We start from the raw sequence: 18347 nt of genomic DNA on the forward strand, positions 1-18347 counted from the left end.
AAAAAAGCCACTTACCCACTTAAGATGCATAACTATTTATTCTATAAAGGTGAACTAAAACTATAGGTAACCTGTAGTAAAAAAAATGTAGATTTAGTATTTACATATTCAAGAAGTATAGATAGTAGGACCACTGGGGTGGTGAATCTTGATTTCTGAGCATAAATGAATGGACAGATAAGGCAGGACGGATGGCCATAAGTTTTAGCGAACTGTAAATCCTTACCCTAAGCATTTATCAAAAAACCACAGACTTTTCAAAGAAAATTGAACCTATAAATGTCAGGATAACGTAGGGTGAACAGGTATTTTGGTTATATAATATCAGTTGGGTGGGTAAACACAAGTGGTGCGGACGACCTAAGGAGCGTCGGGCGAACACAGATAAAAGGAACATTATTACACTCCGCTTAGTAATAAATAAACAGGTATATATGAAGCGCGCATAATCCCGTAGTAGATCGTAGCTCGTATTCAAAGTTAAGCAACGTGTGATGTGGTCGGCAATAGGATGGGTGATCGCTGTTGGTCGCTAAACTAACGTTTCCGTGCTCAGAAGGACATGGCAAAATAAACTGTGGTCCCGGTGTTATCATCGAATAGCAGTCATTAAACTTTGTCAAAGGTATTACGTACGGGTTGACTTCTAGATAAAAATTAATCTTCATTTGAGTTATCCTTACGCGTTTTACTTATTTTATTAAACGACTTATATATTTATCTCATTTCATGAATAAAGGTATTAATAGGAGAAAAACAATTATTATTCTAACCCGCACCTATAAATCGGCTCATTATTAAAATATTAACAACTGGCTTTATCTCTCAACGATTGTAATCATCTGTAGAGCTTTCAACGGTCATTCCTTATCATCAATACGTATCAGTGCATTCGCTCCCATCCAATACATTTGATGGAATTGGTTCAGTGAGGCGGAGTTTCTTTATTATCGTATTCTGATTTTATGGTGTGAATCTTCGTACACTACACCCATTCCAATCCCACGAATCCCTCTTAGTGAATGAGGGTTAGATCATAGTCCACAGTGCTGTTCTCATAGGGTTCCAACCATATTCCACAGTGGTAACTAAATACGAATTTTGCAGACTCGACCCTCTTGAAAACTTTTTTATGCAGGTTTCCTTCACCGAACCAACCAAGTGACAATATTTTTTTAATAAGGACATAATTGTAAAAACTCATTGATGCGGATCTGACATACAAACCTCACACCCCCGATTGATACATCAAATTTTAAAAGAAATATATTTGGTCCTTTGGTTGATAAAAAAACTATATTCGACTTGGCGGGGCACGGCCGTGCCCCCAGAAAAAAATATTTAAAATGGGTATATAATATTTTCTTAGTGTCTAAATACTACAAAGATCAAATAAAGGTCTATGCTTCTGTTTCTTTTACTTTTGCAACGTTAGAACGATTAAGGAAGAACCGGACTAAAAAGACCTCTAGCCTACCGCATTGATAGCATTTCACAGTACATCAATTCTGGACTCATTCCAACTCAATTGATCCTTCGAGAGTAATCTGTCTTGCTCCAAGTCCGCTTTTGAGATAAATAAAACTAAACATTGCCTTTTTATCTTTTACTTTAGTTAGTCTTATTTTATTTATAGATGAATAATCGTACGTATATCATCATTAAGTTGTTGTTCCTCTGCTGGGCACGTGTCTCCTGTCAAAATGAGAACAGTTTACGCAATAGTCCACCATGCCACCCAATTACAAATTGGATCATTGATTATTATTATATTATTTTGTAATTAGGTATTCTGAAAAAAATTGAATTCTATCGATGCGGTTCTAAGTTATTTTATTATTAGAGCCTTCAATTCAATATTATAACAAAAAATCAAATATTTGATCTTAATGGACTATATATTTAAGCTTAATGGACTATAGTTTAAACCCTTCTCGTTTACAACAAATCTGTAACCAGCATTGGATAAAATAAAATATGATGAGAATCAAAAATCTTCAAATTAAAATCGTCATGTTGCCTATAGTTCAGCAAAGTATGCTTTTTATATAACTTTATTTTAATACAGTTCACGACAACGCAACTTCCATGCAGAGTCGTAAGAACGCTCATTAGAGCGAGCACACTCGGCGCAATAAGTTTTGCATTTACCGCGGAGCGCCCATTCTCATTCTGCGGCACAACTTGCTCCAGTTTCCTCAATACGTACGCGCGGTAATGGCATCGTACGTATCTTTTGATATCAGAAAAAGCCGTACTCGTGTGTTCCATTCATAATGCACAATTATGCTCGCACTGCTATATTTGTGTTAGATTTTGTAAAAAAAATTAACATTTTCGGTGGCATTTTATGTTGATTATTTTTAACTTTAGCTTCTATAAAGCTCTATTATTTTTGCGTTCAAATCGCACCATTCCCATTTGTTTTGGTATTTCTATGACAATGTTATTTATATGCCCAAACATAGATTTTATGAACTTATAAATGACAGATGTCATACAATTTAAGGCAGACTTTAATTTTACTTGTATATGCCTTCCCTTTTGAATGTGCCTTTCCTTTTGTTTGTGTGTGCTGCGGTGCTTTGAGCTATTTCTTTGTTCCTTTGGCTCCACTAGTAATCCTACTAAAATTAAAATTCTCCATCCACTCTTCGCAACAATTCCCGCCTTAGCAGATAAACGTCCTCCAGCTTTTTCTGGATCATTTCCAAGATGCGTCACAACACAAGTCGCAAGTCGCTAAACCCATGGCAGTATATGCAGAAGATACGACGCGACAGAGCGCAATAAACCAGTGAAATTCTTCCTTTAAATAAATGCTCTATGATTTGTGTGTCTAACTTCGCAGATTGTCGCCGTAATGTGATTCAACGTGGCGTCGCTCTTGTAGCCTTTTTGTATGAATTTTTTTTAGTGTTCTTTTTCTTTTATGTTCGAAATTTTGTGATTTAGTGGTTGGAACTGTAAACCCACTTTCGAAGATTTTAGAAATTGCGCTGATTTGATTCAAATCTTTGAGTCTAATGGCACATACAATATAACATAATCCATTAAAATAATTCCATTTTGATTATTTTTCCAAACTCAATTTTGGTTACGCGAATTTATGTTGTCTTCTTTTCCTTTGTTTTTGTAACTGTCAGTGTAACAGTATTAAGTTAATACGACACGTTTCTTAACTTTCAGTCGCAAACCGCTTTCAGGCATGCTTCTGTGCTTTTGCTTTTCCTTTTGTCAAAGTTCCGCTTCATTTACCTTTTGTTTCAGACAGTCTAAAGCTTGTTATATTTCTCTGTAATAAATTGTGATTCATAGAATATGACTCGACGGACCGACGTCGGCGCTACGATTCTTCATATGATTAATGTTAAATTTAAGCCATACAAATCACATACAAGATGATAATACACAAGTTCACGTGTGTAACTTTGATTGCTTTAAACTTATTATGAATTTCTTCGAATGAATGAATATTTATAGAGATTTCATTGATTTCTATATTAGCTGATTGTAACATTATGGAGAATCCATCGGAAGACAAAGAAAATCTGGAAACCATCTAAAAGTCATTAAAAAACGAAAATTATTTTATTTACATAGATAAATTACACACACTATATTTTAATTTTTGTTTTTTTTCTATATCATTCTCTGACTACTCATTACATTCACTTCGCAAATACTTTACCCTGGAGGTCCGCGGTCGGGCCCAAATATTTCAAAGTCGCGTCACGTATTGGAAATTAATTATCACTTGGTTCACCGTGAAGAAAACATCGTGAAGATATTTACATGCCTGAATTTGTCTTTAATGTTCTCAAAGGTTTTGTCTTTAACGTTCTCAATTTTTTTCCTATTTATTATTATTATTATTTATTTATGTACCGCCTTCAATTTTTCTGCACATCCCTAAGGTTGACTGGGAGAAAATGCTATTTAGCATTAAGTCCGCCTTTTGCACCACACTGTTTTTAACATGGTCAATAAAGAGTAAATAAATAAATAAATGAAGGTATCACAAGTTCACAAATGGTGTACTCTTAATCTAGGAGAAATCTGTTTAAATAATAATACATACAAATTGAAAATAATGATGTTGACAATTTTTACAGGTAGGTATATAATTCTTCTGACAGTTTGTTAACTTACTTGAAGATTGATCGTTATCTAAATATCTAAAACTGTAGTATCTAATATTCTTCTTCTACAATATGTATTAATCTCCATTCAATCTCAGATAATAGTAATTCTATGGAGAGGTTGCCTTTTCCTCAACAAGAAACCGTCTCATATATATAAACAAAGTCATCACCCAAACGAGCTGTTGCTTCTCCCGTGTTACGACCATATCTATAATATTTTTTCCTTATTATTCCGGCTTGCTATTTCAAACGCTCTTAGTATTTATTTAAATTTATTTCACGACGCCCTCAGAGACGCTTCAAGATCACACGCCCAAGTGCAATCTTAGTCGTAAAGATAAAAATAAACAAGTCAACGGTGGAATATTAAAAGCACTATGTAAATATCGATCCATATAGCGTAACGCGGCACGTCCTGTAGGATATCGTCGCCTCGGTTAGTTCGCTTCCGCACCGCACCGAGCGCGTACGTCGCATTCCGTGTTCGAAATACGAAATAGCCCGCCCGGCGAACGAACTCGCGAGTCAAGGATTCCTGTTCACGATGTGAATACGGTTTATGAATGGAATTCCTCATTTGAAAGTTTTTGGTGACGTTTTTGTGTGGACAGATAGATATGAATGAATGATTTTTTTTGTGTCGTTTTTGAATTTTTAGTGCCAGTGTAAATTAAAGTGATTAAGATTTAAGTGTTAATTTTTGCATGGTGCTCAGTTCACATTTTACCGGCAAAATGGAAGGTAACTATTGTGTTTTAATTTTATTTTTTATTATTTCCATTGTCATATTTGATAAATTGTGACACTTGTTGATCTGTCATTATTTTATTTTATTCACTTGTCACTAGTTTTTTGTATTTGATATTTTTATATAGTATTTCTTGAATCCAAAATGTTCATTGCCCCATTGCCATACTACCATAGATTTATTAAAAATATCATTGCATACTACCTCTCTTTTCATATAAATTATGAAAAAAGAGGTAGAGTTAATAATCACTTGATTAAAAAACACATCCATATTAATTCTAGTTAATATTTCAAAATAAAATCCAAAATTATACAAATATGTAATCTAGGAACCACTGGTGGATACATTTTCATATCATAGTCGTTAACTGGAACATTGTACGTTACATTCTAAATATTTTCTGCTAAAAAGAAAACAAAAATGTACGTTATTCATGAGAAGACTTTCTCCTAGTGTAAAAATATATCATAGATTAGTAAAGATACTTCGCCGCCTTGAAATTGAATGAAGCCACAAATGGCTTATTAGTAAGTTCTTTTTTTTTAATTCTTGACAAATAAAAACTTTTTAGAGAAAAATTACGAATAAATAACTAATACTGCGTAATTTACATAATAAATAAAAAATTATTACAAATATTTCAGGGACATTTTAGCACGGAGACGTGGCAAAACTTTTTTACACAACTATTTCAATTCTCAAAACTGGGTACATTTTCTTGTTAGGAGTGAGTAATCTTTACTAATCTATGTTTTGTGGTTTAATCCTGCGGTTTAAATCGTATGAAAAAAATATGTATTTTAATTAATATTAAGTATTTCAATATTCTCTCCACTACATTGCAGATTTTGTTACTATCATAGGTGCTCAAATCGATCACAAATGCATTGGTACAACCGAAAACTAAGTTCGAATGCCTTTTGTACTTATTCCTTTTCATCGATGCAGCAAAAAAGAATGCGGCTCATTTGATGTCTGATCGATATATATGGGTCCAAAATAGGCCAGAAAGTCCTGGAATCGATAGAAGCAGCATCATTTATGAAGAACATAATTATGTCTTGTAATACCATATATAATTATATTAATATCTCAGCCTTACCACGCCCTACCCTTGTAAGTCGCAGGCACAGTAAAAAAAATCCACATACATACTTCACGCATACATCGAAAACCCTCCTAACGCAATTCAGTCGAGAGCCAAATGTATGAGATGAGGCGTGAAAACAAAAATCGCACTTAAAAATTTACAGCCAATTTTCTAATGCGAGAACCTCGTTCTGACCGTAACGCGGGTCTGCGAATTTATTATCAGTGGGAATAGCGCTCGGGTTACTTAGGCAAAGTTAATTAGAACTTGAGATAAAGGCGGGCTAGTGGTGTACCTTGCATCTGATGCAAGATAAGTATTAAGTTTAGTTTAGCTGTATTTAAGGATTTGTTTTTTCTTTAGGTGTACTTGGTACCTGCATGGTACAGCAGTGATCAGACCTGCAAATGGTTCCGGGTTCGATCTCCAGTTATGTAGATATAATAGAATAGATTAAGATTTATATTTGGGTTCTTTATGTGCATTGTGTACTTACTGTGAAACTAATTCTATATATTGGATTATATACTTCATCAATTGTGGTACTTCACGAAGTAAAAATAAATAAACGAAAAGTGTTCTACTTAACTTAGTTTTCTGAAAATTATTAATTGCACGGAAATGTTCATACAACAAAAAACTAGAGTACAAATAGGTACAAAGTGGACTTACAAACTTTGTTACTACCTTCTTTTTGTTGAAAATTCAATGTCCAGTTTGTAATAAAAGTTTTGAGTGGAAGTCCCAGTTGGTGCCGATGGACGCTGGTTAGCTGAAACTTGTATCACACCTACATATAGGTACAGAATAGTACATGTAGGTACAACTTTGTAGAACCAAATTGTAGGTTCTATCGTCGAAGTTTGCACTTTGCTTTCTAGTTCCAAGTTAAAGCAAGAGGTATGGACGGAATAAGCAAATATACTCCTAATGCACGTGGGACCTCTGTGCCATGCAAGTTGCACTAACGTTGCCACTTAGCAGTTATTTGTATGGATCATGGAGTCTATTTGTTTACTTGCTTAAGGTGCCTTACCTAATCGTACTTATACTGGAACACGTATAATTACTATATCTTAAAATGATACGTATGTGTATCATACAATTACTTGTTATATTAGGGTTATATTATAAAAGGTTGCTCTCTGGATAGCAAAAAAGTTACGTCACGTTTGTCATTTTTTTATTTTTGAGACATTTGCACTTGGGTCATTTCCTTCCCTAATTCATGGCTTTGTCCCAAATATTTATAATAAATATTTTTTTCTTTAATTTTAATATATTTTTTTATATTATATTATGATGAATACTAGCGACTATCTCATTAAAAATCACTTTTACTCGTAAGTTAGGTAAATACACCTAACAAAATCTAAAAAAAGTTAACAACCAATTTAATCGGATAAATATTTATCGTACACATACGTTTTCTACTAACCCACTGTTTTGTTATACGTCATGATGACCGTACTCAGAAGCAGTCTTAGGGTTGTCAAATTCAAAGCTGAAATCTACTAACAGCAAGGAAATTAAAATAATAAAAAAGGTATGTCTATTAAAAATCGAAGTATGTTTATGAAAGTTTTGCTTAAAAAGGCAATATTTGTCCTCGTGTATTTAAATTGTATGATGGGTGTAATAACACTAGACATTTTTTTTTATATTTAACCTAACGATAAGGCAGACGGGCTATCTGATGGAAAGCAGTCACCGTCGCCTATGGACATTTGCAACACCAGAGGAGTCGCCAATGCATCCCTACAGTCGCAATACACCCCTCTTGAAGAGCCCCATGTCATAGTCCTGACGGAATACCTCAGAAGGAAGTTCATTCCACATTTTGCACGTACGCGACAAAAATGACCGTGCCAACTGAGCCGTCGAGGACTGCCACGGGTCAAGTTGATGAGGATGGAACTTCATCTTTCGGCGAGTGGTGCGATGAAGGAAGGGTGATGTAGGCACCAGATCGAACAGTTCCTCAGAACACCCACCATTGTAAAGCCGGTAGAACACGCAAAGGGAGCCTATGTCCCTCCGCAGACATATGAGTTACATTTAGTTCAGGGAGAGATTTTCAATGTTATATGCATATTACTGAAAAAAAATTACTGAAAGAAGCAATTACTTAATTGTAATTAAATTTAACATCTTGTATTTCACAAACTTTTTAAATTTTCTACGTAATCCTTCTTTAAGCAAACTGATGTGGGACGGTAATTAATTGACGTTTCTGCTAACCCTATAAGAACGTGACGTCAACATCGACCCCAAAAAAACCATCCGGCTCATCTCCGAGACACTTCCAATTGCGATTCGGGGGAAAACTTTGATCTATTTAAAGAGCCAAATGGTGCGTGTCGTTGGTAAACATTGAGATTGATTGCACTGTACTACCGTAAGCTATACAAACACTGGCCGGCGGAAAACGCTTTTTTACTCTGTGGATGTAGAATTTAAGATTCCACATTTGAATATTCTAGTTCGAATTACAGAATGTTTATAGGAATTTTGTTTTTAAAGGACTATAACGATGAAAGTAACTACTATCTACATTTTTTATCAAAAATGTGACATTATAGCACTTTAAGAAGTTTACACTTTACATTATATTGCTTTTCGAGAAATATGTACCGATTGTTTAACTCTTTACAAATAATATTCTATTTAAAGCGAAAAATAATCATGAAACAAAAATATATCAGCAAGCTTCTAATAAGATGTTTTTATTACATCCATAAGTACAAAATTGATAATTTTCTTTTACACTAGTAATATTACCGCGTGTAGGTAGATGCTATTTAGACTACACAAATAAAATTTGTTATACTATAAATGATTTTAGCAATGCATTCCTCTGCCTGGAGTAAATGGGTCATTAATAAAATTTTGTTTCCGTAACATTACACGAAAATAAATCTACTATGACGTGTCTCCGGTGATGCTTACGGGTGCGTTCAGGAACGGGTTATTTTGTTAGTTACGGTTACATCGTAAATCAAAAGTAAGTTGATTGAATACTAAGAGCATAAGTTATTGTGAGTTTGAAAGTTGAATATTTAAATAAAATTTAAATATTGTTTTATGATATTTTTTTTTGTAATCGGCACTTACTCTTTGATCTGCACATCATTTCTAATACTAATTTAAATTAGTATTTGGTAGTGCGTGTATAACCTTAATATAAATAATATTTTTTTTACAACATTCTTGTCCTTTGCAGACGATTTATAATTATTCTTATTTTTTTTTAATATATTTATTAATGCAGAATGAGTTGTTTTATTGTTATGTAGTGTAGCGTATACCAATTATATTTGTAATTAATAACTGTACCTGAAGAAAATATACGGCCAGTGCTAAAATTTAATTAACTTCACATAGCTATTATACATTTCTTTTGAACTAATGCCGGTACTTACAGAATAAATACGGAAGATTCTAACTGAACAATTCATCGCTGGCAACGGTTTAATTAGACAGAGGCTGATAATGAACGAAGTCGTGTGTTTGCTCCTACGCCCTATTTACACTTGACCGCAAACTGGATTGAATTACAAACAGTTCATTTGTATCAAATTCATTTAGGAGTTCACTTTTAAGTTATCTCGATGAAAATTACACGCATGTTTGTGTTTAACATTTCGTTTTAATTTATATTTTTGACTTGTTTAAGCAGAATTTTGTATATACAATGTACCAAAGTCAGTCTTGATTCACCGTGTCTCTGATACCGTCACTCTGATAACCCCCGTAAAAATTACTTGTGAAACACACATAATCAATACTCTTATTTAGGTAGAATTGCAACATTGTATATGTTATTGTGTATGTATGTTTTCATGATAATTTCATTGACAACTTTTTGAGTTTTGTAGAAACAAACATACATAGAGAAATTATTTTTTTATTAATAATGTTATAGTTATAAATATTATTAATTAAGTAATTGTTTTATTATTCGCTATATATCACAGTTTGTCGGCGTGTTTTCCCATGTTAGGCGTCTGGTTCCCGATTTAGAAACTTCTCGATATTTGTGGCGTCCCCTCGTGTCGTGAGTCAGGCAAATTACGGCGTTTTGTGATTAATGTACTCTATTCCTGGGTGTATTCTTTACTTGCCGCCTCACTTTTCTTTGTTCCTCTACCTTGTAACGATATTTTGCAAGTCTGCCCTGACATGACACTACAAGACAACCGACTCATCTTCAAGATTGCGTACTTAAAATTCGACCCAACGTCGAAACACTTTGATAAATAATTTATGTAAAACAAGGCTACAAATCTCAAACAAAAGTAAAGTTTTATTACACAATAAAGATTATATAGGTAGCCTTAAACGTTTATGGACGATTAATTCGTCGATTTTTTTACTCAATTAGGTTAATGATTTGATTTTACTGGTCAATAAAAATCGTCTTCGTGTCTATAAGTAGATAATGTAACCATGTACTGTAATGTAGTAAGGATTATGGGCTGTAAACTGAAGTTGGGTCGATGATTCAGCGTCAAAATGGCGAGTAAGACGTGAAGCCATCGGAATGCTTTCTACAAAAGCAGACACGAACAAAACCAAGTACTAGTACTGTTTACTTACAAGTTGTTGTGATAAACTCTTTGAAGAAGAGATTTGCAAATGTAAAACAACTTTAATAAATTAGGCGAAGTTTGTAAAAACGATATCTGAATGTATATAGATTAAAATATATATCTTTTCTAATGAACCCATGCAATGTATATACAAGGATTACTTACCAGAAACTAATAACACTACGGTAACCTAATCCATATCCATAAAATAATATGCAAAGCTATACAAAAACATAGCTCAATATGCTAGACCGGTGGTGTTACAAAAAGGGGACGACATTAATCCCATGGAAATGGAACTCCCGTTGTTTCAATTCGTCCGACCATTCGATAATCCCCGAATGCCATAACGCGATTGGTCTAATCCTTCCATCGAAATTGTGATAGAGCGTGCTTTGAAGCTCATATAAGCCCATAGTCGATTAAAGCGATTGATAAATAAAGCTTCCGATTAATTGAAACGGATGTGTGGACCGTGGAATTTCGAATCGTGTTTATTGAACATGTTTGTAGTATTGATGATTTGATAACTGCTTTATAGTACGCCATGGCATTAAATTACTAGCGTGCTTGATACAATTATCTGTAGATTATGTTTATGATTTAATTTGAATTCACTGAGGGAAAATAAAATGAATATTTAAAGACGCAACGAGAATAACTATTCCAGACATTTGGAACGAACTTTGATTTATTCTGACTGAAAGTTTTGTTGTATCTCACTGTTGGGCATTAACTATTGAAGGATATCTAGGGCATACTCAACCAGGTGATTTTAATCTGATCGGTTCAGGAATAATCTCAATTAATATTCTAGCAATATTTTTGATTTAATGTCTTTTGTGACATTATATTGCCCATAGTTAAGGATATACCTAAATTTTAGAACAAATTACGTAATTTTCATTAAAATTTATATGAAATTTTATCTGCATGAATACTAGATACGAAATGTTTCTGTAACTTCACCCACGTGCACACTGCACAGTATCGTAACATTATATTTCTATCTCGGAGGTACAAGCGGTTAGCCACATTCGTATATTCTAGTTATGATAGCAGCCACACAATTCCAACGCGAGTCTACTGTGATTATTATTCTTGGTTTTACTGCACGTCGCAAGTGGATTATAATTCGCGGTTTCATGAGACATTTGTATAGTATCATTCATGACACGACTGAGAGTTGAGGTATTGTGTTATTTATCATGATTATTTCTAACTACTGCGTTCTTTCGGTATACTTTAGTTATTCTGAATAAATTGTATACTCTCTGAATATGCTTTAAGGTAGCAAATTTTTAAACAAAACTTATGAGATTGTTTATATTTTCCAGGTCCGCGCCATGGAGCAGCGGCTGTGCGAGTGGCCGGCGGGCGCTGAGGGCGCGCCCAGAGCCATCACTCGATTAGAGGGCCAAATTGAAGAACAAGTATGTATCGATTAATTACTCGACTTCTACTTAATATATTTATTTACTATTCCTTTTTAAGTGACTATATCGTTTTTTTTTTCAATTAAATCCTTTCAAATACGAATTTAATGGAACATTATTTTATTGCTCTAATCAGGGGAAACTTTGCACTATTTATAAATTTATTTAAGTATATTCAAAACAATTCAAATTAGATACTATTATTTTTTAACATACTAGCCGCCATAGCGTCTCAAATTCTATAGCGACAGTTCAAGAAACTCCATATCCATTTATTACCCATTCAAAATCACACTCGACGGTTAGAATGAAAGCATTTTGAATTTCTATTACCCTCGCCAGCAGTAACAGCTATTGAACCGATAAATTCACCTTTGTGAAATGAAGCTTCCCATTTTTCAGGATATTATTTTAAATTTTAGCTCGAACGTTGGATAGATTGAGGGTGTAACAAATGCCGTGCTATGAATAATAAACGGTTCATGTGGGAATATCAAATATGATTTCTTCTATGCTTATATATATTATTTATACAAATGGACAAATTTTAATATATGGACAATATTTAATTTTAATCTAATTTAAAACTATAAGCACTACATAACTACAGCTTTACATTTTTTTAATTATTCTATTCATGACGTAAAAATTACGTAACATGAACGCGTCTTAACCGTAACGTAACTTGTGTCGTCATAACCGGTTTAACGTCACAGAGAGTAATAACGTCATTAACGTCGTACTGTCAGTATGACATTTTTACGATAGAAAGTTTGTGTTGGTGGTTGAACTCTATTTGAATTTAGAATTAGAACATGGTTAAAAATGGTAATTCTGAATGAAAGTGTGCTTAATGTTGATTTTTCCAAAATGTTTGTAATACGTGTACGTTATAAATTATTGACTACAGTGATTTCTGCGCGGATTTTCTAAAACATTCTAACGCGTTGCTTGGTTTACGATGGCCCAAACAAACAATACACAGGTGAGTTCGAAACAAGATAATGAAGTTGGTCTTATCAGCTCGTTTTCGAAATTAGAATACCTACTTACATCACAGTACATACCGATTTTATAGATACTACAAATATAAAAATCTTTGAATGCTTCTATTTAGCTTTCGCTTTTAATTAAAACTAAATAAGTAATAAATGTATGCCAAACTTAATTCGACACTTGGAAGGCAAAACTTTATGGGAGAGTCATTTAAAGTTAAAATATACATAAAAATGAAATATACCCACCTATTTTTTGGATTTAAATGATTCTGAGAGACAGAAACATTATTTTTTGTAACTAACTCAAGTAATCAAATCAATCTTCTTTAAATGTTTTGAAATATTTTTTATACACTACCTAATAAAGTAAATAACAGGGAAATGTATTTCCCTACCACAAAACTTTTTTCATTACATGATTTGACTAAAATTATCGCAGAATTGATACATTTATTTAAAAAATCTTATTTCCTTTGCTATCAGAAACAGCTGCGACTCCAAGACGCGAAGCAGGTAGAGGCGAAGGCGGCCCGGATCAAGGAGTGGGTGACCAACAAGCTGAGGGAGCTGGAGCAACAGAACCAGCTTCTCCGGGAACAGAACGACCGCTGCAACCAGCAGCTCGAGCTACTCCGGAACCACATAGCGGCACAGGGCAGTAGGAATTGTGCTGTGAGTGTCACTATTTTGTTATAATTGTTACAACTATATTGTATAATATTCATACTCATTCTTCGATTTGAATTAGTTTTTCATTAAATATAGACCCTATGAACACTATTTATCACAAGAAAATATAAAACTACTTGTTTTTTCATGTAGTTGACATGACTTAATAAAGGTTTGAAAGATCATTAAATAACAAGTAGCCAACTTTCATATAAATCCAATATTTTACTTCAAATAAGTGTAACTAATTCAGACAATTGTGACAACATTGCTGAATAGGCTTCAAAATAGTTATTTCTTATCATTTTATAACATTTAAAGTTAGATAGTTATTAGGTAACATTTCAATCATTTCATTTAGTTTGTATAACTAACCATAACCTCCCCAGTTTCTACCGAGTCGTGGGAGTCTATCCCTCGAAGTGAGGAGTGAAGACTCCGCACGAGCCTCCTCCAGCCTCTTAGCCGCCAATAGGCGACGATCAGAAAGTCTAGAAGGGCCCCAGGTAGCCTAGATGTTGTCTAGGCACTGAATGTCTTGATGTTAGACAGGCTATGTTTGTTTGCTAGCACATTTTGTATTATTTGTTGTACATTGTTTAAGGGTCATGATTCACTAGACCTGACAATGCCTGATCAATACTGGTCTAGCTGAGATATGACATAAAATTGTGGGATTTGTACCATTATCACTTTAGCTTTAATATTGTGAATAATTATTTACACAATGGCCTACTTGTGTTCTTAAATATTCAATTACATATAATATTTGTATGCAAAGCTTAAGACATTGTCTGAAGCAAGTGTACCCATGATAATGTAAAGTAAAGTTTCTGCTGGACTAATGTAATATCATATTATGTACTGTCACTCACATAGATGTAATCATTTGGATGAGAAGCTCAAGAAATATGTGAATGATGACCATAAACAATATATTGTAAGATCGCTGGACACTGAATGTCTTGTCAAAAGAAGCTATATTTATTTTGCCGACACAGTTTTTTCTGCACATCTGTGATTTTTTTATTTTCGGTTTAAAATGTTATACAAATAACACTATTAATACTTCTAAATACAGACAAACTATATAAATAATTTAACGAAATATATTATTTTGAGAAATAGGTAGATGTAATTAATTGATTAAGATGAAAAACATTGATTAATTTATAGTTTTTTTTTTTTTTTATGGAAATGATAACTAAATTTTATTATAACTGTAAATTTTGTAAAACATACAAATTTAAAAGCAAAAATCACATTTTATGTAATTCATGTCAGATTCGCACCCTGTATTTTTTTAAGAATATTTGTTTATTGGTTAAAAAATTGTGTATATTTTTTGTTTCTCCAAAGCTTGACATGACAAGTTTCTCATAGTTTATAGAAATGCGCACCTCTTTTCAACTTGCTGCTTATTGACTACTTGTGAATGTGACTTAGATATAGTTATGTACAAAGTATTCATTTTATGTTAGCATTTATTTACTGTATTTAAGAAATTACTTACTCGGCAAACAATATAATTTTGGAAAAGAAAGGTATACTTATATTTGTGATATTCTCGCATTATTTATGTGGGATCAAACTGCAACTCATTACTTTTTGGTCATGAGGACATTAACTACTACGCTAGCCAAGTCTTTAGATGTAATGAAGAAATCCCTTTATTATTTGTCTACTATAAGCGATAATTTGTTGGTTTTCCATACATTAGTCACATTTATTTAGTAGACCTCTTCATCAACGGATTATGAAAACCTTGTCTTTTTATGTAATAGAAACAAACCTAACAAGTTGTTCATAGAATATGACTCATAACAACCTAGACCGCTTCTATGCATAAATAGTAGGTGTAGAAGTGGTGACAGCAGATGAACTACCGAAAGCCGTGTCATACTACCAACCTGTGTATAACTACTCATGTAGAACCACTTAACAACTCATTACACCCAATGTCCACAGCTACCTAACTCATCAGAGCCTCACTACAGCACCCCGGTGCGGCATAGACGGAACCTGTCTATTGGTACTACGAACTTGGTGCAAAGTAGTGGACCCAGCTTGAACACTATGAACAGAACCATGGACGAGAGGACAACGGCCAGCCTATTGGCTGACGATCTAGCGGTAAGGACGGCATGGTCACACGTTCGCGTGTTTGTTCATAAGCTGAAGTTCATTAATTATTGTAGTGTATGTGGGTAGGTCGGTATTTGTCTCAAACGCATACGTCACTAATGTCATAAGGTGAGTACGACTGCCGACTGTAAGTCAGTCTGCGCTGCCTAAACAGCAGACACAAGGATACATTTTCGCCGCGCGGTAGGAAGAGAGGGGGATACTTCCTCTCCTACACCGTGTCGGCGGTCTACTCTCCCTTCGCGTTATGAATTTTCGACCAGGTCACGCGTCCTGACGCGAGTTTAACATTATAACTGATCACAAAAAGTGCACAACGCCGCTAACAAAGTTTTCATTAAAAAAAACAGAATGTAAAGAAAGGAGGAAGACGAAGTAGGTAAATATGTAAATAAATTCACTATTAAGACGTATGATCGGAAATCAAATCCAGAAAACTAATCAGTTATCGTTCTTTACAATGCCATAACTTACTCTCCCGGTTTCGTAAATTTGTAGCAGGAAAAAATTAATCATGTTTACTGCTTGCTTGTTTCATATATATTATTATTGTTTACAGGCCGCAGTCGAAAACCTAGTAGTGTTACCAACGACTCCAAATACATCGACTGACGGAGATACAACGCACGATTACGCCGAGATCTACACTCCAAGTAGAGGTAAGCAAACTCCAAATAGCCCTAAATTACTCCAAATGGCCCTAAATCTAATTCAGCAATAGTAGGTGCTCCACTGCTCCTTTCGAAATCTCAAACAACTCGGTCAAGATACTTTTACCTAGCTACCAACTACACACTTAAAAACTTCGTACAATTTAACTAACTTGCACTACTCTGAGAACCTACGCTACTACCCCCTTTTTAAAACTTTGTATATCCCGATCCAATTCTACCACTAAGTTAACCCAAATCTACACCAATTCTACAACTAACTTACATTGCAACTTAAGCTACTAAGTACAATTTATCAAAAAATACTAATTATACCACTATAAAAAGTAGCATTTATATATACAGCAATCCATACATTTTTTTATTATAATAAATAGTTAACAAAGCAAATGAGCATATACAGTCCACCTAAATATAAATAGCCATTGGCACCAATGAACATCTCTTATCAACAGCAGATAAGGTAAGATTCTGTACAAGCTAAAATGTTCTGTTTGAGGTTGACCCAGATGCATTGCTACCCCCGAATATTAAGTTAGAACTGCAATTAGTACAGTGGCGGATTTACCAGCAGGCTGAGCAGGCTTCAGCCTAGGGCGGCATATTTTTGGGGCGGCAAATTTGGGGACCGAATTTTCTTTGCTAGTTCGTTCATGCCTTAAATGTGTCATGAACTGGCGTGACGAGCAAAAAAAAAAATGGGAACCGTATCGTAAGCCGGCGCGGCGAGCAAATAAAAAAGGGAACCCGTGTCACGAGATGGCGTGACGAGCAAAAAAAACGGGAACCGTATCATGAGCCGGCGTGACGAGCAAAAAGAAACGGGAACCCTAGCATGAGCCTGGAAACATGACAATTGTAGAAGCAGGGGCGGCAAAAACTGTACAGCCTAGACCTTATTTTTTTTAAATCCGCTACTGGATTAGTATGTCTTACTTATCACACGCTTCAAACTAGAACACATCAGCCTTTAACACTGCTGTTTTAAGACAGAAAGAGATTGTAAATGTGGAATAAACTTCCTCCTGAGGTTTTCCCTGAGCGTTATGACGTGGGGCTCTTCAATAAGAGTGCAAAAAGAGCTTTCATTCAAAGCCGGAGATGTATTGGCGACTCGTTTAGTGTGTTATTCTTAGGCGACGGTGACTGCTATTCACCAGGTAGTCCGGCTGCCTTATTGTTACGAATAAATATTAAAAAATATATTTTTTGGTGCCTGTGGCGTCGAATCACAAAGGATTGTTCCACCTTCAAACCAATTAACTCTTCACCAGAACGGACGCCCGCGTGGCAGGGCAACGTGAACGTGATAGTGCAGGGCGGGCCCAGCCGCGGCGGCTCCTCCACCGGCGACAGCTCCGCCTCCGAGCAGCCGCGCCCGCCCACGCCGCCCCTGCACAGGTTCCCCAGCTGGGAGGCCAAGATATACCAGGTGACTTACCCAATGTCATAGATTAGTAAAGATTACTCACGCCTAACAAGAAAATGAACCCAGTTTTGAGAATTGAAATAGTTGCGTAAAAAAGTTTTGCCACGTCTCCGTGCTAAAATGTCCCTAAAATATTTGAAATAATTATTTATTTATTACGTAAATTACGTAATTATTACGTAAATTAGTTATTTATTCGTAAATTTTCTCTAAAAATGTTTTTATTTGTCAAGGATTCAAAAAAAGAACTTACTAAAATAAGCCATTTGTGGCTTCATTCAATTTCAAGGCGGCGAAGTATCTTTACTAATCTATGCCCAATGTATACGCTGAGATTCAAATTAATTAAGAGCACTCTGTCATAATTACTATAGTGTGAAATATGCCTATAAACACTTTATGCGCCCGGGACACTGAAATA

The 18347-nt window shown here is 34.6% G+C and overlaps 1 protein-coding gene across 1 annotated transcript in view; it reads left to right on the plus strand.

Annotated features, from left to right (window-relative positions):
- Positions 1-18347, plus strand: part of LOC140749247 (uncharacterized protein CG43867) — a 444846-nt gene that overhangs the window by 405273 nt on the left and 21226 nt on the right. Inside the window, exons 6-11 of the mRNA XM_073082324.1 lie at positions 11916-12011; positions 13496-13684; positions 14071-14187; positions 15650-15814; positions 16386-16485; positions 17772-17929. Of these exons, the coding sequence (XP_072938425.1) occupies positions 11916-12011; positions 13496-13684; positions 14071-14187; positions 15650-15814; positions 16386-16485; positions 17772-17929 (825 nt within the window). The remainder of the gene's footprint in view (positions 1-11915; positions 12012-13495; positions 13685-14070; positions 14188-15649; positions 15815-16385; positions 16486-17771; positions 17930-18347) is intronic.

The sequence above is a fragment of the Epargyreus clarus genome, unplaced genomic scaffold, assembly GCF_041222505.1.
Source record: "Epargyreus clarus isolate Ecla_fem2 unplaced genomic scaffold, WU_Ecla_fem_2.2 ptg000001l, whole genome shotgun sequence".
Classification (NCBI taxonomy): domain Eukaryota; kingdom Metazoa; phylum Arthropoda; class Insecta; order Lepidoptera; family Hesperiidae; genus Epargyreus; species Epargyreus clarus.